The sequence below is a fragment of the Scyliorhinus canicula genome, chromosome 9 (assembly GCF_902713615.1).
Source record: "Scyliorhinus canicula chromosome 9, sScyCan1.1, whole genome shotgun sequence".
NCBI classification, from domain to species: Eukaryota; Metazoa; Chordata; class Chondrichthyes; order Carcharhiniformes; family Scyliorhinidae; genus Scyliorhinus; species Scyliorhinus canicula.
In genome coordinates, this window is record NC_052154.1 from 104,487,425 (window position 1) to 104,507,448 (window position 20,024).

A 20,024-nucleotide genomic window follows, 5' to 3' on the forward strand; every position below is an offset into this window, starting at 1 on the left:
TCACTCCATCCTATTCTACATATCCCGGCTGGATTCACTCCATCCTATTCTACACAATCCCGGCTGGATTCACGCCATCCTATTCTACACACCCCCAGCTGGATTCACTCCATCCGATTCTACATACCCCAGCTGGATTCACTCCATCCGATTCTACCTACTCCGGCTGGATTCACTCCATCCGATTCTACATGCCCCGGACTGGATTCACTCCATCCGATTCTACATATCCTGGCTGGATTCACTCCATCCGATTCTACCTACCCCGGCTGGATTCACTCCATCCGATTCTACATATCCCGGCTGGATTCACTCCATCCGATTCTACATATCCCGGCTGGATTCACTCCATCCGATTCTACATACCCCGGCTGGATTCACTCCATCCGATTCTACACACCCCGGACTGGATTCACTCCATCCGATTCTACACACCCCAAACTGGATTCACTCTATCCGATTCTACCTACCCCGGCTGGATTCACTCCATCCGATTCTACACACCCCGGACTGGATTCACTCCATCCGATTCTACATAACCCGGCTGGATTCACTCCATCCAATTCTACATACCCCGGCTGGATTCACTCCATCCGATTCTACACACCCCTGCTGGATTTACTCCATCCGATTCTACACACCCCGGCTGGATTCACTCCATCCGCTTCTACATACTCTGGCTGGATTCATTCCATCCGATTCTACATATCCCGGCTGGATTCACTCCATCCTATTCTACACAACCCCGGCTGGATTCACTCCATCCGATTCTACACACCCCCGGACTGGATTCACTCCATCCGATTCTACACACCCCGGCTGGATTCACTCCATCCGATTCTACACACCCCGGCTGGATTCACTCCATCCGATTCTACATACCCCGGCTGGATTCACTCCATCCGATTCTACACACCCCGGCTGGATTCACTCCATCCGATTCTACATACCCCGGACAGGATTCACTCCATCCGATTCTACATACCCCGGCTGGATTCACTCCATCCGATTCTACCTACCCTGGCTAGATTCACTCCATCCGATTCTACATAGCCCAGACTGGATTCACTCCATCTGATTCTACACACCCCGGACTGGATTCATTCCATCTGATTCTACACACCCCGGACTGGATTCACTCCATCCTATTCCACATATCCCAGTGAATCCAGCCAGGGTGTGTAGAATCGGATGGAGTGTATCCAGCCGGGGGTGTAGAATCGGATGGAGTGAATCCAGTCCGGGGTGTGTAGAATCGGATGGAGTGAATCCAGTCCGGGGTATGTAGAATCGGATGGAGTAAATCCAGCCGGGGTATGTAGAATCGGATGGAGTGAATCCAGCCGGGGTGTGTAGAATCAGATGGAGTCAATCCAGCCGGGATATGTAGAATCAGATGGAGTGAATCCAGCCGGGGTATGTAGAATCGGATGGAGTGAATCCAGTCCGGGGTGTGTAGAATCGGATGGAGTGAATCCAGCCGGGGTATGTAGAATCGGATGGAGTGAATCCAGTCCGGGTGTGTAGAATCGGATGGAGTGAATCCAGTCCGGGGTATGTAGAATCGGATGGAGTGAATCCAGCCGGGATATGTAGAATCGGATGGAGTGAATCCAGCCGGGGTATGTAGAATCGGATGGAGTGAATCCAGCCGGGGTATGTAGAATCGGATGGAGTGAATCCAGCCGGGGTACGTAGAATCGGATGGAGTCAATCCAGCCGGGGTATGTAGAATCGGATGGAGTGAATCCAGCCGGGGTATGTAGAATCGGATGGAGTGAATCCAGCCGGGGTATGTAGAATCGGATGGAGTGAATCCAGTCCGGGGGTGTGCAGAATCGGATGGAGTGAATCCAGCCGGGGTATGTAGAATCGGATGGAGTGAATCCAGCCGGGGTATGTAGAATCGGATAGAGTGAATCCAGTTTGGGGTGTGTAGAATCGGATGGAGTGAATCCAGCCAGGGTGTGTAGAATCGGATGGAGTGAATCCAGCCGGGGTGGGTAGAATCGGATGGAGTGAATCCAGCCGGGGTGTGTAGAATCGGATGGAGTGAATCCAGCCGGGGTATGTAGAATTGGATGGAGTGAATCCAGCCGGGGTGTGTAGAATCGGATGGAGTGAATCCAGCCGGGGTATGTAGAATCGGATGGAGTGAATCCAGCCGGGGTGTGTAGAATCGGATGGAGTAAATCCAGCCGGGGTGTGTAGAATTGGATGGAGTGAATCCAGTCCGGGGTATGTAGAATCGGATGGAGTGATTCCAGTCCGGGGTATGTAGAATCGGATGGAGCGAATCCAGCCGGGGTGTGTAGAATCGGATGGAGTGAATCCAGTCGGGGGTGTGTCGAATCGGATGGAGTGAATCCAGCCGGGATTGTGTAGAATCGGATGGAGTGAATCCAGTCGGGGGTGTGTAGAATCGGATGGAGTGAATCCAGCCGGGGGTGTGTAGAATCGGATGGAGTGAATCCAGCCGGGGTGTGTAGAATCGGATGGAGTGAATCCAGCCGGGATATGTAGAATCGGATGGAGTGAATCCAGTCCGGGGGTGTGTAGAATCGGATGGATTGAATCCAGCCGGGATATGTAGAATCGGATGGAGTGAATCCAGCCCGGGATGTGTAGAATCGGATGGAGTGAATCCAGCCGGGGTGTGTAGAATCAGATGGAGTCAATCCAGCCGGGATATGTAGAATCAGATGGAGTGAATCCAGCCGGGGTATGTAGAATCGGATGGAGTGAATCCAGTCCGGGGTGTGTAGAATCGGATGGAGTGAATCCAGCCGGGGTATGTAGAATCGGATGGAGTGAATCCAGTCCGGGGTGTGTAGAATCGGATGGAGTGAATCCAGTCCGGGGTATGTAGAATCGGATGGAGTGAATCCAGCCGGGATATGTAGAATCGGATGGAGTGAATCCAGCCGGGGTATGTAGAATCGGATGGAGTGAATCCAGCCGGGGTATGTAGAATCGGATGGAGTGAATCCAGCCGGGGTAGGTAGAATCGGATGGAGTCAATCCAGCCGGGGTATGTAGAATCGGATGGAGTGAATCCAGCCGGGGTATGTAGAATCGGATGGAGTGAATCCAGCCGGGGTATGTAGAATCGGATGGAGTGAATCCAGTCCGGGGGTGTGCAGAATCGGATGGAGTGAATCCAGCCGGGGTATGTAGAATCGGATGGAGTGAATCCAGCCGGGGTATGTAGAATCGGATAGAGTGAATCCAGTTTGGGGTGTGTAGAATCGGATGGAGTGAATCCAGCCAGGGTGTGTAGAATCGGATGGAGTGAATCCAGCCGGGGTGGGTAGAATCGGATGGAGTGAATCCAGCCGGGGTGTGTAGAATTGGATGGAGTGAATCCAGCCGGGGTGTGTAGAATCGGATGGAGTGAATCCAGCCGGGGGTGTGTCGAATCGGATGGAGTGAATCCAGCCGGGGTGTGTAGAATCAGATGGAGTGAATCCAGCCGGGGTGTGTAGAATCGGATGGAGTGAATCCAGCCGGGGTGTGTAGAATCGGATGGAGTGAATCCAGCCGGGGTATGTAGAATCGGATGGAGTGAATCCAGCCGGGGTGTGTAGAATCGGATGGAGTAAATCCAGCCGGGGTGTGTAGAATTGGATGGAGTGAATCCAGTCCGGGGTATGTAGAATCGGATGGAGTGATTCTACTCCGGGGTATGTAGAATCGGATGGAGCGAATCCAGCCGGGGTGTGTAGAATCGGATGGAGTGAATCCAGTCGGGGGTGTGTCGAATCGGATGGAGTGAATCCAGCCGGGATTGTGTAGAATCGGATGGAGTGAATCCAGCCGGGATATGTAGAATCGGATGGAGTAAATCCAGCCGGAGTGTGTGTAGAATCGGATGGAGTGAATCCAGCCGGGAAATGTAGAATCGGATGGAGTGAATCCAGTCCGGGGGTGTGTAGAATCGGATGGATTGAATCCAGCCGGGATATGTAGAATCGGATGGAGTGAATCCAGCCCGGGATGTGTAGAATCGGATGGAGTGAATCCAGCCGGGGTGTGTTGAATGGATGGAGTGAATCCAGCCGGGGTGTGTAGAATCGGGAGTGAATCCTGTCCGGGGTATGTAGAATTGGATGGAGTGATTCCAGGCGGGGGTGTGTAGAATCGGATGGAGTGAATCCAGCCGGGATATGTAGAATCGGATAGAGTGAATCCAGCCGGGGGTGTGTAGAATCGGATGGAGTGAATCCAGCCGGGATATGTAGAATCGGATGGAGTGAATCCAGCCGGGGTGTGTAGAATTGGATGGAGTGAATCCAGCCGGGGTGTGTAGAATCGGGAGTGAATCCTGTCCGGGGTATGTAGAATTGGATGGAGTGATTCCAGCCGGGGGTGTGCAGAATCGGATGGAGTGAATCCAGCCGGGATATGTAGAATCGGATGGAGTGAATCCAGCCGGGATATGTAGAATCGGATGGAGTGAATCCAGCCGGGTTGTGTAGAATCGGATGGAGTGAATCCAGCCGGGATATGTAGAATTGGATGGAGTGAATCCAGCCGGGCTGTGTAGAATCGGATGGAGTGAATCCAGCCCGGGGTGTGTAGAATCGGATGGAGTGAATCCAGCCGGGGTGTGTTGAATCGGATGGAGTGAATCCAGCCGGGGTGTGTAGAATCGGATGGAGTGAATCCAGCCGGGGTATGTAGAATCGGATGGAGTGAATCCAGCCCGGGGTGTGTAGAATCGGATGGAGTGAATCCAGCCGGGGTGTGTTGAATCGGATGGAGTGAATCCAGCCGGGGTGTGTAGAATCGGATGGAGTGAATCCAGCCGGGATATGTAGAATCGGGAGTGAATCCTGTCCGGGGTATGTAGAATTGGATGGAGTGAATCCAGCCGGGGGTGTGTAGAATCGGATGGAGTGAATCCAGTCCGGGGTATGTAGAATTGGATGGAGTGAATCCAGCCGGGGTCTGTAGAATCGGATGGAGTGAATCCAGCCGGGGTGTGTAGAATCGGATGGAGTGAATCCAGTCCGGGGTATGTAGAATCGGATGGGGTGAATCCAGCCGGGATATGTAGAATTGGATGGTGTGAATCCAGCCGGGGTGTGTAGAATCGGATGGAGTGAATCCAGCCGGGATATGTAGAATTGGATGGAGTGAATCCAGCCGGGCTGTGTAGAATCGGATGGAGTGAATCCAGTCCGGGGTATGTAGAATCGGATGGAGTGAATCCAGCCGGGATATGTAGAATTGGATGGTATGAATCCAGTCCGGGGTGTGTAGAATCGGATGGAGTGAATCCAGTCCGGGGTGTGTAGAATCGGATGGAGTGAATCCAGTCCGGGGTGTGTAGAATCGGATGGAGTGAATCCAGCCGGGGTAGGTAGAATCGGATGGAGTGAATCCAGTCCGGGGTATGTAGAATCGGATGGAGTGAATCCAGCCGGGGTATGTAGAATCGGATGGAGTGAATCCAGTCCGGGGTATGTAGAATCGGATGGAGTGAATCCAGTCCGGGGTGTGTAGAATCGGATGGAGTGAATCCAGCCGGGATATGTAGAATTGGATGGAGTGAATCCAGCCGGGGTGTGTAGAATCGGATGGAGTGAATCCAGCCAGGGTATGTAGAATCGGATGGAGTGAATCCAGCCGGGGTGTGTAGAATCGGATGGAGTGAATCCAGCCAGGGTATGTAGAATCGGATGGAGTGAATCCAGCCGGGGTATGTAGAATCGGATGGAGTGAATCCAGTCCGGGGTGTGTAGAATCGGATGGAGTGAATCCAGCCGGGGTATGTAGAATCGGATGGAGTGAATCCAGCCGGGGTGTGTAGAATCGGATGGAGTGAATCCAGCCGTGGTGTGTAGAATCGGATGGAGTGAATCCAGCCGGGGTATGTAGAATCGGATGGAGTGAATCCAGCCGGGGTGTGTAGAATCGGATGGAGTGAATCCAGCCGGGGTATGTAGAATCGGATGGAGTGAATCCAGCCGGGGTATGTAGAATCGGATGGAGTGAATCCTGTCCGGGGTGTGTAGAATCGGATGGAGTAAATCCAGCCAGGATATGTAGAATCGGATGGAGTGAATCCAGCCGGGGTATGTAGAATCGGATGGAGTAAATCCAGCCGGGGTGTGTAGAATTGGATGGAGTGAATCCAGTCCGGGGTATGTAGAATCGGATGGAGTGATTCCAGTCCGGGGTATGTAGAATCGGATGGAGCGAATCCAGCCGGGGTATGTAGAATCAGATGGAGTGAATCCAGTCGGGGGTGTGTCGAATCGGATGGAGTGAATCCAGTCCGGGGGTGTGTAGAATCGGATGGAGTGAATCCAGCCGGGATATGTAGAATCGGATGGAGTGAATCCAGCCGGAGTGTGTGTAGAATCGGATGGAGTGAATCCAGCCGGGATATGTAGAATCGGATGGAGTGAATCCAGTCCGGGGGTGTGTAGAATCGGATGGATTGAATCCAGCCGGGATATGTAGAATCGGATGGAGTGAATCCAGCCCGGGATGTGTAGAATCGGATGGAGTGAATCCAGCCGGGGTGTGTTGAATGGATGGAGTGAATCCAGCCGGGGTGTGTAGAATCGGGAGTGAATCCTGTCGGGATATGTAGAATTGGATGGAGTGATTCCAGGCGGGGGTGTGTAGAATCGGATGGAGTGAATCCAGCCGTGGTGTGTAGAATCGGATGGAGTGAATCCAGCCGGGGTGTGTAGAATCGTATAGAGTGAATCCAGCCGGGGGTGTGTAGAATCGGATGGAGTGAATCCAGCCGGGATATGTAGAATCGGATGGAGTGAATCCAGCCGGGGTGTGTAGAATTGGATGGAGTGAATCCAGCCGGGGTGTGTAGAATCGGGAGTGAATCCTGTCCGGGGTATGTAGAATTGGATGGAGTGATTCCAGCCGGGGGTGTGCAGAATCGGATGGAGTGAATCCAGCCGGGATATGTAGAATCGGATGGAGTGAATCCAGCCGGGGTGTGTAGAATTGGATGGAGTGAATCCAGCCGGGGTGTGTAGAATCGGGAGTGAATCCTGTCCGGGGTATGTAGAATTGGATGGAGTGAATCCAGCCGGGCTGTGTAGAATCGGATGGAGTGAATCCAGCCCGGGGTGTGTAGAATCGGATGGAGTGAATCCAGCCGGGGTGTGTTGAATCGGATGGAGTGAATCCAGCCGGGCTGTGTAGAATCGGATGGAGTGAATCCAGCCGGGGTATGTAGAATCGGATGGAGTGAATCCAGCCCGGGGTGTGTAGAATCGGATGGAGTGAATCCAGCCGGGGTGTGTAGAATCGGATGGAGTGAATCCAGCCCGGGGTGTGTAGAATCGGATGGAGTGAATCCAGCCCGGGGTGTGTAGAATCGGATGGAGTGAATCCAGCCGGGGTGTGTAGAATCGGATGGAGTGAATCCAGCTGGGGTATGTAGAATTGGATGGAATGAATCCAGCCGGGGTATGTAGAATTGGATGGAGTGAATCCAGCCGGGGTATGTAGAATCGGATGGAGTGAATCCAGCCGGGGTGTGTAGAATCGGATGGAGTGAATCCAGTCCGGGGGTGTGTAGAATCGGATGGATTGAATCCAGCCGGGATATGTAGAATCGGATGGAGTGAATCCAGCCCGGGATGTGTAGAATCGGATGGAGTGAATCCAGCCGGGGTGTGTTGAATGGATGGAGTGAATCCAGCCGGGGTGTGTAGAATCGGGAGTGAATCCTGTCCGGGGTATGTAGAATTGGATGGAGTGATTCCAGGCGGGGGTGTGTAGAATCGGATGGAGTGAATCCAGCCGGGATATGTAGAATCGGATAGAGTGAATCCAGCCGGGGGTGTGTAGAATCGGATGGAGTGAATCCAGCCGGGATATGTAGAATCGGATGGAGTGAATCCAGCCGGGGTGTGTAGAATTGGATGGAGTGAATCCAGCCGGGGTGTGTAGAATCGGGAGTGAATCCTGTCCGGGGTATGTAGAATTGGATGGAGTGATTCCAGCCGGGGGTGTGCAGAATCGGATGGAGTGAATCCAGCCGGGATATGTAGAATCGGATGGAGTGAATCCAGCCGGGATATGTAGAATCGGATGGAGTGAATCCAGCCGGGTTGTGTAGAATCGGATGGAGTGAATCCAGCCGGGATATGTAGAATTGGATGGAGTGAATCCAGCCGGGCTGTGTAGAATCGGATGGAGTGAATCCAGCCCGGGGTGTGTAGAATCGGATGGAGTGAATCCAGCCGGGGTGTGTTGAATCGGATGGAGTGAATCCAGCCGGGGTGTGTAGAATCGGATGGAGTGAATCCAGCCGGGGTATGTAGAATCGGATGGAGTGAATCCAGCCCGGGGTGTGTAGAATCGGATGGAGTGAATCCAGCCGGGGTGTGTTGAATCGGATGGAGTGAATCCAGCCGGGGTGTGTAGAATCGGATGGAGTGAATCCAGCCGGGATATGTAGAATCGGGAGTGAATCCTGTCCGGGGTATGTAGAATTGGATGGAGTGAATCCAGCCGGGGGTGTGTAGAATCGGATGGAGTGAATCCAGTCCGGGGTATGTAGAATTGGATGGAGTGAATCCAGCCGGGGTCTGTAGAATCGGATGGAGTGAATCCAGCCGGGGTGTGTAGAATCGGATGGAGTGAATCCAGTCCGGGGTATGTAGAATCGGATGGGGTGAATCCAGCCGGGATATGTAGAATTGGATGGTGTGAATCCAGCCGGGGTGTGTAGAATCGGATGGAGTGAATCCAGCCGGGATATGTAGAATTGGATGGAGTGAATCCAGCCGGGCTGTGTAGAATCGGATGGAGTGAATCCAGTCCGGGGTATGTAGAATCGGATGGAGTGAATCCAGCCGGGATATGTAGAATTGGATGGTATGAATCCAGTCCGGGGTGTGTAGAATCGGATGGAGTGAATCCAGTCCGGGGTGTGTAGAATCGGATGGAGTGAATCCAGTCCGGGGTGTGTAGAATCGGATGGAGTGAATCCAGCCGGGGTAGGTAGAATCGGATGGAGTGAATCCAGTCCGGGGTATGTAGAATCGGATGGAGTGAATCCAGCCGGGGTGTGTAGAATCGGATGGAGTGAATCCAGCCAGGGTATGTAGAATCGGATGGAGTGAATCCAGCCGGGGTGTGTAGAATTGGATGGAGTGAATCCAGTCCGGGGTGTGTAGAATCGGATGGAGTGAATCCAGCCGGGGTATGTAGAATCGGATGGAGTGAATCCAGCCGGGGTGTGTAGAATCGGATGGAGTGAATCCAGCCAGGGTGTGTAGAATCGGATGGAGTGAATCCAGCCGGGGTGTGTAGAATCGGATGGAGTGAATCCAGCCGGGGTATGTAGAATCGGATGGAGTGAATCCAGCCGGGGTGTGTAGAATCGGATGGAGTGAATCCAGCCGGGGTATGTAGAATCGGATGGAGTGAATCCAGCCGGGGTATGTAGAATCGGATGGAGTGAATCCTGTCCGGGGTGTGTAGAATCGGATGGAGTAAATCCAGCCAGGATATGTAGAATCGGATGGAGTGAATCCAGCCGGGGTATGTAGAATCGGATGGAGTAAATCCAGCCGGGGTGTGTAGAATAGGATGGAGTGAATCCAGTCCGGGGTATGTAGAATCGGATGGAGTGATTCCAGTCCGGGGTATGTAGAATCGGATGGAGCGAATCCAGCCGGGGTATGTAGAATCAGATGGAGTGAATCCAGTCGGGGGTGTGTCGAATCGGATGGAGTGAATCCAGTCCGGGGGTGTGTAGAATCGGATGGAGTGAATCCAGCCGGGATATGTAGAATCGGATGGAGTGAATCCAGCCGGAGTGTGTGTAGAATCGGATGGAGTGATTCCAGCCGGGGGTGTGCAGAATCGGATGGAGTGAATCCAGCCGGGATATGTAGAATCGGATGGAGTGAATCCAGCCGGGGTGTGTAGAATTGGATGGAGTGAATCCAGCCGGGGTGTGTAGAATCGGGAGTGAATCCTGTCCGGGGTATGTAGAATTGGATGGAGTGAATCCAGCCGGGCTGTGTAGAATCGGATGGAGTGAATCCAGCCCGGGGTGTGTAGAATCGGATGGAGTGAATCCAGCCGGGGTGTGTTGAATCGGATGGAGTGAATCCAGCCGGGCTGTGTAGAATCGGATGGAGTGAATCCAGCCGGGGTATGTAGAATCGGATGGAGTGAATCCAGCCCGGGGTGTGTAGAATCGGATGGAGTGAATCCAGCCGGGGTGTGTAGAATCGGATGGAGTGAATCCAGCCCGGGGTGTGTAGAATCGGATGGAGTGAATCCAGCCCGGGGTGTGTAGAATCGGATGGAGTGAATCCAGCCGGGGTGTGTAGAATCGGATGGAGTGAATCCAGCTGGGGTATGTAGAATTGGATGGAATAAATCCAGCCGGGGTATGTAGAATTGGATGGAGTGAATCCAGCCGGGGTATGTAGAATCGGATGGAGTGAATCCAGCCGGGGTGTGTAGAATCGGATGGAGTGAATCCAGTCCGGGGTATGTAGAATCGGATGGGGTGAATCCAGCCGGGATATGTAGAATTGGATGGTGTGAATCCAGCCGGGGTGTGTAGAATCGGATGGAGTGAATCCAGCCGGGATATGTAGAATTGGATGGAGTGAATCCAGCCGGGCTGTGTAGAATCGGATGGAGTGAATCCAGTCCGGGGTATGTAGAATCGGATGGAGTGAATCCAGCCGGGATATGTAGAATTGGATGGTGTGAATCCAGTTCCGGGTGTGTAGAATCGGATGGAGTGAATCCAGTCCGGGGTGTGTAGAATCGGATGGAGTGAATCCAGTCCGGGGTGTGTAGAATCGGATGGAGTGAATCCAGCCGGGGTAGGTAGAATCGGATGGAGTGAATCCAGTCCGGGGTATGTAGAATCGGATGGAGTGAATCCAGCCGGGGTATGTAGAATCGGATGGAGTGAATCCAGTCCGGGGTGTGTAGAATCGGATGGAGTGAATCCTGCCGGGGGGTGTAGAATCGGATGGAGTGAATCCAGCCGGGTTGTGTAGAATAGGATGGAGTGAATCCTGCCGGGGGGTGTAGAATCGGATGGAGTGAATCCAGCCGGGGTGGGTAGAATCGGATGGAGTGAATCCAGCCGGGATATGTAGAATTGGATGGAGTGAATCCAGCCGGGGTGTGTAGAATCGGATGGAGTGAATCCAGTCCGGGGTGTGTAGAATCGGATGGAGTGAATCCAGCCGGGGTATGTAGAATCGGATGGAGTGAATCCAGCCGGGGGTGTGTAGAATCGGATGGAGTGAATCCAGCCGGGGTATGTAGAATCGGATGGAGTGAATCCAGCCGGGGTATGTAGAATCGGATGGAGTGAATCCAGCCGGGGTTTGTAGAATCGGATGGAGTGAATCCAGCTGGGGTGTGTAGAATCGGATGGAGTGAATCCAGTCCGGGGTATGTAGAATCGGATGGAGTGAATCCAGCCGGGGTGTGTAGAATCGGATGGAGTGAATCCAGTCCGGGGTGTGTAGAATCGGATGGAGTGAATCCAGCTGGGGTGTGTAGAATAGGATGGAGTGAATCCAGCCGGGTTGTGTAGAATCGGATGGAGTGAATCCAGTCCGGGGTGTGTAGAATCGGATGGAGTGAATCCAGCCGGGGTACGTAGAATCGGATGGAGTGAATCCAGCCGGGATATGTAGAATCGGATGGAGTGAATCCTGTCCGGGGTGTGTAGAATCGGATGGAGTAAATCCAGCCGGGATATGTAGAATCGGATGGAGTGAATCCAGCCGGGGTTTGTAGAATCGGATGGAGTGAATCCTGTCCGGGGTGTGTAGAATCGGATGGAGTGAATCCAGTTCGGGGTATGTAGAATCGGATGGAGTGAATCCAGCCGGGGTGTGTAGAATCGGATGGAGTGAATCCTGTCCGGGGTGTGTAGAATCGGATGGAGTGAATCCAGCCGGGGTATGTAGAATCGGATGGAGTGAATCCAGCCGGGATATGTAGAATCGGGAGTGAATCCTGTCCGGGGTATGTAGAATCGGATGGAGTGAATCCAGCCGGGGTATGTAGAATCGGGAGTGAATCCTGTCCGGGGTATGTAGAATCGGATGGAGTGAATCCAGCCGGGGTGGGTAGAATCGGATGGAGTGAATCCAGTTCGGGGTGTGTGTAGAATCGGATGGAGTGAATCCAGCCGGGGTATGTAGAATCGGATGGAGTGAATCCAGCCGGGATATGTAGAATCGGATGGAGTGAATCCAGCCGGGGTATGTAGAATCGGATGGAGTGAATCCAGCCGGGATATGTAGAATCGGATGGAGTGAATCCAGCCGGGGTGTGTAGAATCGGATGGAGTGAATCCAGCCGGGATATGTAGAATCGGGAGTGAATCCTGTCCGGGGTATGTAGAATCGGATGGAGTGAATCCAGCCGGGGTGTGTAGAATCGGATGGAGTGAATCCAGCCGGGATATGTAGAATCGGGAGTGAATCCTGTCCGGGGCATGTAGAATCGGATGGAGTGAATCCAGCCGGGGTATGTAGAATCGGGAGTGAATCCTGTCCGGGGTATGTAGAATCGGATGGAGTGAATCCAGCCGGGGTGGGTAGAATCGGATGGAGTGAATCCAGCCGGGGTATGTAGAATCGGATGGAGTGAATCCAGCCGGGATATGTAGAATCGGATGGAGTGAATCCAGCCGGGGTGTGTAGAATCGGATGGAGTGAATCCAGCCGGGATATGTAGAATCGGACACGCCGGCTGGCACGGCCGATGATACCCCGGACTGGATTCACTCCGTCCGATTCTACACACCCACAGCTGGATTCACTCCATCCGATTCTACACACCCCGTCTGGATTCACTCCATCCGATTCTACACACCCCGGCTGGATTCACTCCATCCGATTCTACACACCCCAAACTGGATTCACTCCATCCGATTCTACACACCCCGGCTGGATTCACTCCATCCGATTCTACATACCCCGTCTGGATTCACTCCATCCGATTCTACACACCCCCGGACTGGATTCACTCCATCCGATTCTACACACCCCGGCTGGATTCACTCCATCCGATTCTACACACACCCCGGCTGGATTCACTCCATCCGATTCTACACACACCCCGGCTGGATTCACTCCATCCGATTCTACACACCCCGGCTGGATTCACTCCATCCGATTCTACACACCCCCGGACTGGATTCGCTCCATCCGATTCTACACACCAACATGGTCCTGTTTGGGGCACCCCAGCCCCATGGCCCATCCCCTCGTCACCAAACCACCCCCCCCCCCCCCCCCTCAGCCCAGCCAGCCCGGCCAGTGTCAGGACCAGCAGCCCACAGTTGCGCCTCTCCGTGTCCTACCTCCTCTCGCACTCTCATCAGCCTGTTTCCCGATTTTCAAAAGCACAAGTGAACTTCGCCACAGGGAATTCCCCGCAGCGGACGCGGAGAATCGCGGAGGCCCCAGAGAATACCGGGTCAGGCCCGCTAATGATATGAGAATGGTGTTTACTGTACGTGCGGAGTGGAATGCATGGACGCCGCTGTCGAGGCACCGGAGAGTTGCGATTTGGCGTGAACCTGACGTCCGTCACGATTTCGGTGTCAAAACCGATTCTCCGCCCAATCGTCTTTCCAGATTTTGGCGTTGGCCGATGGAGAATCTGTTTTATATTGGCCAGAATTTTACGACTGTTCGCTGAGGCGGGATTCTCTGGCCCCCATCCGTGGGTTTCCCAGTGGCGTGGGGTGGCTTCAATAGGGATTCCCATTGACAGTGACGGGAAGAGAAAATCCCACCACGACGAACGGGAACACGCGGCTGAGAGGCTGGAGAATCCCCCCTATTGTGTCTCTACATTCCTCCTTCCAAAATGAATAACTTCCCACTTTGTCTGCCCCCTGTCCGCCCACTCCGCCAAGATATCTCTGTCCCTCTCAATTCTAACCCCACCCTCCTCACAATTCACAAGCCTTCCACATTTTGAAACTGTGCCTTGTTTAGGTCATTAATAAATATCGGGAAGTGGAGGGCCCAACCACCAAATCTTGGGGAACTCCACTAACCCACTTCCAGGTCATGCACCCTAAATTACTGGGGTATCCCTCTGCCACCAGAGGTTAGAAGGGGAAAGGCCTCCATCTGCCAGGTGCCCAGTCTGTACCACATCCAAAACTCCAGGGATGGGATGATGTTAATATTCGAACAGAATGTTGAATCGACTGCCACTGAGTTGGAGGCAGGGCAGGACTTGGGAACAAAGACACAGTTTGCAACAGGATTCTTTCTCCAACAACGTGAAGTATAACTTTCCATTACAAAAGCAATTCATAAAATCAAACCTAGATATTTACACATTTGCCAGACTCCAGGTGTGAGGTGGAGCAGTGATCCAATTGTTTCCATCTGGCTGCATTATGTTGCCTATGGCCACAAAATGGAGCCTTTAATATTGGCAATGAGGCCAGATGTTTACAGAGATCAATAAAAGTATCCTCCCCTGTTGGGATAAACTGAAGCAGCATTCTTCCACTCTGAGGAGCAAGAGTTCCCCCCCCCCAGTCCCTGGACAATGCCGAAGATTCAGCCAAGAGGCCAGGAAGGGAAGGGCCCTGGTGTCAGGCACCATTGTTGACAATATGGAGGAATTGGACTGGGGGAAGACACAGGACTCGGAGAAAGTGGTCCAGAGGGAAGGAGGTGGAGGGGAGTGTGACTGGGGAGGTAAAGTCAATGTCGAGGCATAGCACGGCACTGACCCTGAGCTGTGTCCAGGCCCCAGCCATAGTCAAGTAAGAAAGCAGAAACAGCACATGACTCCGACACACCACTCATCTCACGTAAACAGAGGGAAACACCACCAAGTCCAACAGTTCACCCAACCCAACACAGTAGGTGTAAAACAACGGATGGAGTATGATGCATTTCACAAGGTCAATGATGCTGTTGCTAGAGCAACATCAATCATTGAGCGAGGGGCCTGTCAATCAGGATGCTGACCATCTAGACTGACCCGAGAGCATTGGCCCTGTGTGCATGTCTGAGTGTGCAAGCTTGTTTCAACAAGTGTATCTATGTGATGGTGCCTTGGGCAGCAGAGTCTGAGGAACCTTACCTCATACATCAGGAAAGTGTCCCCAACATCACGATGGAACAGAACTGGGGTTTTATTCCGAGGACCCCAAATCCGGTCTGGAACCAAATATCAACCAATTAGCACGATGCATGATAATCTCTCCCATCCCCAAACACACACATCCACACACACATCCACACACGCACACACACATCCACACACACACATCCACACACGCACACAGACATACACACACACACACACATCCACACACACACACACATCTACATCCATATGCACACACACACATACACCCACACACACATCCACACACGCACACACACATCCACACACACACATCCACACACACATCCACACACGCACACACACACACATCCACACACACACATCCACACACGCACATCCACACACACACACATACATACACACACACACATCCACACACACACACATCCACACACATCCGCATCCATATGCACACACACACATACACCCACACACACATCCACACGGGCACACACACACTCACATCCACACACGCACACACACACACGCACACATCCACACACGCACACACATCCACACACGCCCACACACACACATACGCACACATACACACACATCCACATGCATCCACATCCATATGCACACACACATCCACACACACCCACACACACACATCCACACACACACACACATACATACACATCCACATGCACACACATCCACATCCATACACACACACATCCACACACACACATACATCCAAACATACACACATCCAAACATACACACATCCAAACACACACACATCCATACACACACATCCACACACATCCATACACACGTCCAAACACACACACACATCCATACACACACACATCCATACACACACACACCTACACACACACACATATCCACACACACATACACACACATCCACACACATCCGCATCCATATGCACACACACAGATCCACACACACATCCACACGCGCACACACACACGCACACATCCACACACACACATCCACACACACATCCACACACGCACACACACACACATCCACACACGCCCACACACACATACACACACATACACACACATCCACATGCATCTACATCCATATGCACACACACATCCACACACACCCACACACACACATCCACACACGCACACATCCACATCCATACACACACACATCCACACACACATATACATCCAAACATACACACATCCAAACATACACACATCCATACACACACATCCATACACACATCCAAACACACACACACATCCATACACAATCACATCCATACACACACACATCTACACACACACATCTACACACACACATCCACACACACACATCCACACACACACATACACACACATCCACACACATCCGCATCCATATGCACACACACACACCCACACACATCCACACACGCCCACACACACACATCTACACACACATACACGCACATCCACATGCACACACATCCACATCCATACACACACACATCCACACACACACATACATCCAAACATACACACATCCAAACATACACACATCCAAACACACACACATCCATACACATACATCCACACACACACACATCCATACACACATCCAAACACACACACACACATCCATACACACACACAGATCCATACACACACACATCTACACACACACATCCACGCACACACATCCACACACACACACCCACACACACACACACACCGAAACACACACGCAAACGCACATACACAAGCACACAGCCACACACACTCACACTCATCCACACATACAGACACACATCCATACACACACACACATTCATGCACACACACATCCACACACACACACACACATCCACACACGCCCACACACACACATCCACACACATCCACATGCATCCACATCCATATGCACACACATCCACACACACCCACACACACACATCCACACACGCACACACATACACATGCACACACATCCACATCCATACACACACACATCCACACACACACATACATCCAAACATACACACATCCAAACATACACACATCCATACACACACATCCACACACATCCATAGCCATATACACACGCATCCACGCACACACATCCATATCCATATACACACACGTCCACCACGCATACACCCACATCCAATCACACGCACACATTCGCACATATACACATCCACACACACACACACATCCACACATCCAGATCCACACACACACATCCCCACACACAAAAACACTCACGCACATCCCCCCAAGACACAAACACACACATCTCCCCACACATACAGACATCCCCACACACAACCACACAAACATCCCCACACACACACACATCCCCCACTCGCACACACACACCTGCACACACGCATACACTCACACATATACACACACACATCCCCACACACACACATACGCACACAGACATCCACACACACAGACATCCACATGCACACACATCCACATCCCCACACGCACATTATCACATCCCCACACACAACCTCACATTCCCACACACACATCCTCACATCCCCACACATACATCCTCACATCCCCACACACATCCTCACATCCCCACACATACATCCTCACATTCCCACACTCACATCCCCACACACATGTCCCCACATTCCCACACACACATCCCCACATTCCCACACACACATCCTCATATCCCCACACACATACATACATCTCCACACACACACACACACACATCTCCACACACACACATCTATTGTGCGTCAAGAGTCTCAGAATTACTAATATAGCATCTGCACATTGTGGACAAATACAAATACAGTCCAAAATGAAATGTGTGAGTAACTGATGATTAGATTGAGTCGATAAATAATGTCAGTGCTGAATATTATTGAGTGGTAGCCAGTATTTAAAGTTCACATTTAAACAGTCAGTGACGATGGATGCACTGCCGGAATCTTACATAGTCAAAACGGTGGGACCATATTCCAGTTAGGAATCTGATTATCGATTGAATGTCTTTGTTGAGGATTCTTCCTGGATTAATACCATTAACATCCAGCCTCCCGGCACTCCCATCAGCTTGCCTCCAGTTGAGTTCTAATTAGAGAAATCCCAACATGGTTGACAAGGGCTGATCACTCGGGCTGGAATTTTCATTGGGATGAGGATATGTGCGGGCTGGAAATTCCATGCTTTCCGGCTGGCTTCTTCCTGCCACTGGTATATTTTCTTTAAGGTTTTAGGGAAGGTGGCCAGTGACAGTCAGGACACCAGCTAGATCAATGGAAATGTGTATTAATGAGTCTCAGCTGATGCATGGAACTCTCCAGCTGGCAATGTCTCCAGCTTCCCACCCTCCCACATTCCCCTGTAAACACGAACTGTGCATACCATCCCAGTGGCAGTCAGCAGATTTTACCCCCTGACCCTACTGCCATGGTAACGAAAGGATCATGACTGCAGCCACAGCCTGTTAAGGGGTACACCTCCGCATTGTTGTGGATTAACTATCTGCCATATTCAGAGGTTGGCTCCTCCTCGAGGTGCCATCTCGTTCCCACACCTACATTGGCAGTGGCTACCTCCCCTGGGAGGCTGTCAGTCACTAACATCCTCAGGCTCTTTGATTGGCTCACCCAGCTGTGGGCACTGCCCACAGTAGTCCTTCAATGTCAATGGGCAGGAGTCCCAGAGGCAACCTGATCACTGGCTACTCTCACCAACATCTCTCTCTCTGGGTCCTGCCTCCCTGAGGGACATTTCATCCCCATGCCTGATCAAGACCTGGGAATAAAAGTCCAACCCCTACAGATAAGGCTGCAGTAGCCATACCAATGGAGGGGAGACTTGGCAAGGCAGCCCTGGGCTCTCTGACTCTCACTGCCATTAATGGGAGGTATAGCAGTAATTTACCAAAGATGGAGGAAGTGGACAATCTCTCCGAACAAGTGGGTATGGATGGACGTGACTGAGGTGGCCAGCATTATTCGTGTGGTCCTTGCAAGCAGGAGACAGGGAATCAGATTGATCCGGGTCCTCAGGCGAGTTGGAAAGGTGAGTGGCACAACGTTTAAAAATGCCATCCCCGCACCCCCTTTTCCAGCATTTTCCTGCACTGCTCTCCCTCAGAGCAACATATCTTAGAGCTGCACTCCTCTCTCCACCTCACATCACCCTCACCACATTACATCCTCACACTCACCCCGTTACCCTCACACTCACCCCGTTACCCTCTCACACTCACCCCGTTACCCTCACACTCACCCCGTTACCCTCTCACACTCACCCCGTTACCCTCTCACCCTCACACACTCACCCCATTACCCTCTCACACTCACCCCATTACCCTCACACACTCACCCCATTACCCTCACACACTCACCCCATTACCCTCACACACTCACCCCGTTACCCTCTCACGCTCACCCTGTTACCCTCACACACTCACCCCATTACCCTCTCACACTCACCCCATTACCCTCACACACTCACCCCGTTACCCTCTCACACTCACCCCGTTACCCTCACACTCACCCCGTTACCCTCTCACACTCACCCCGTTACCCTCACACTCACCCCGTTACCCTCTCACACTCACCCCGTTACCCTCTCACCCTCACACACTCACCCCATTACCCTCTCACACTCACCCCATTACCCTCACACACTCACCCCATTACCCTCACACACTCACCCCATTACCCTCACACACTCATCACATTACCCTCACACACTCACCCATTACCCTCGCACACTCACCCCATTACCCTCACACACTCACCCCATTACCCTCACACACTCATCACATTACCCTCACACACTCACCCCATTACCCTCACACACTCACCCTATTGCCCTCACACACTCACCCCATTACCCTCACACACTCACCCCATTACCCTCTCACCCTCAAACAC

At 52.2% G+C, this 20,024-nt stretch overlaps 1 protein-coding gene across 1 annotated transcript in view; it reads right to left on the reverse strand.

Annotated features, from left to right (window-relative positions):
* Positions 1-20,024, reverse strand: part of LOC119971587 (protein FAM180A) — a 49,139-nt gene that overhangs the window by 20,875 nt on the left and 8,240 nt on the right. Inside the window, exon 2 of the mRNA XM_038807357.1 lies at positions 15,106-15,182. Within this exon, the coding sequence (XP_038663285.1) occupies positions 15,106-15,182 (77 nt within the window). The remainder of the gene's footprint in view (positions 1-15,105; positions 15,183-20,024) is intronic.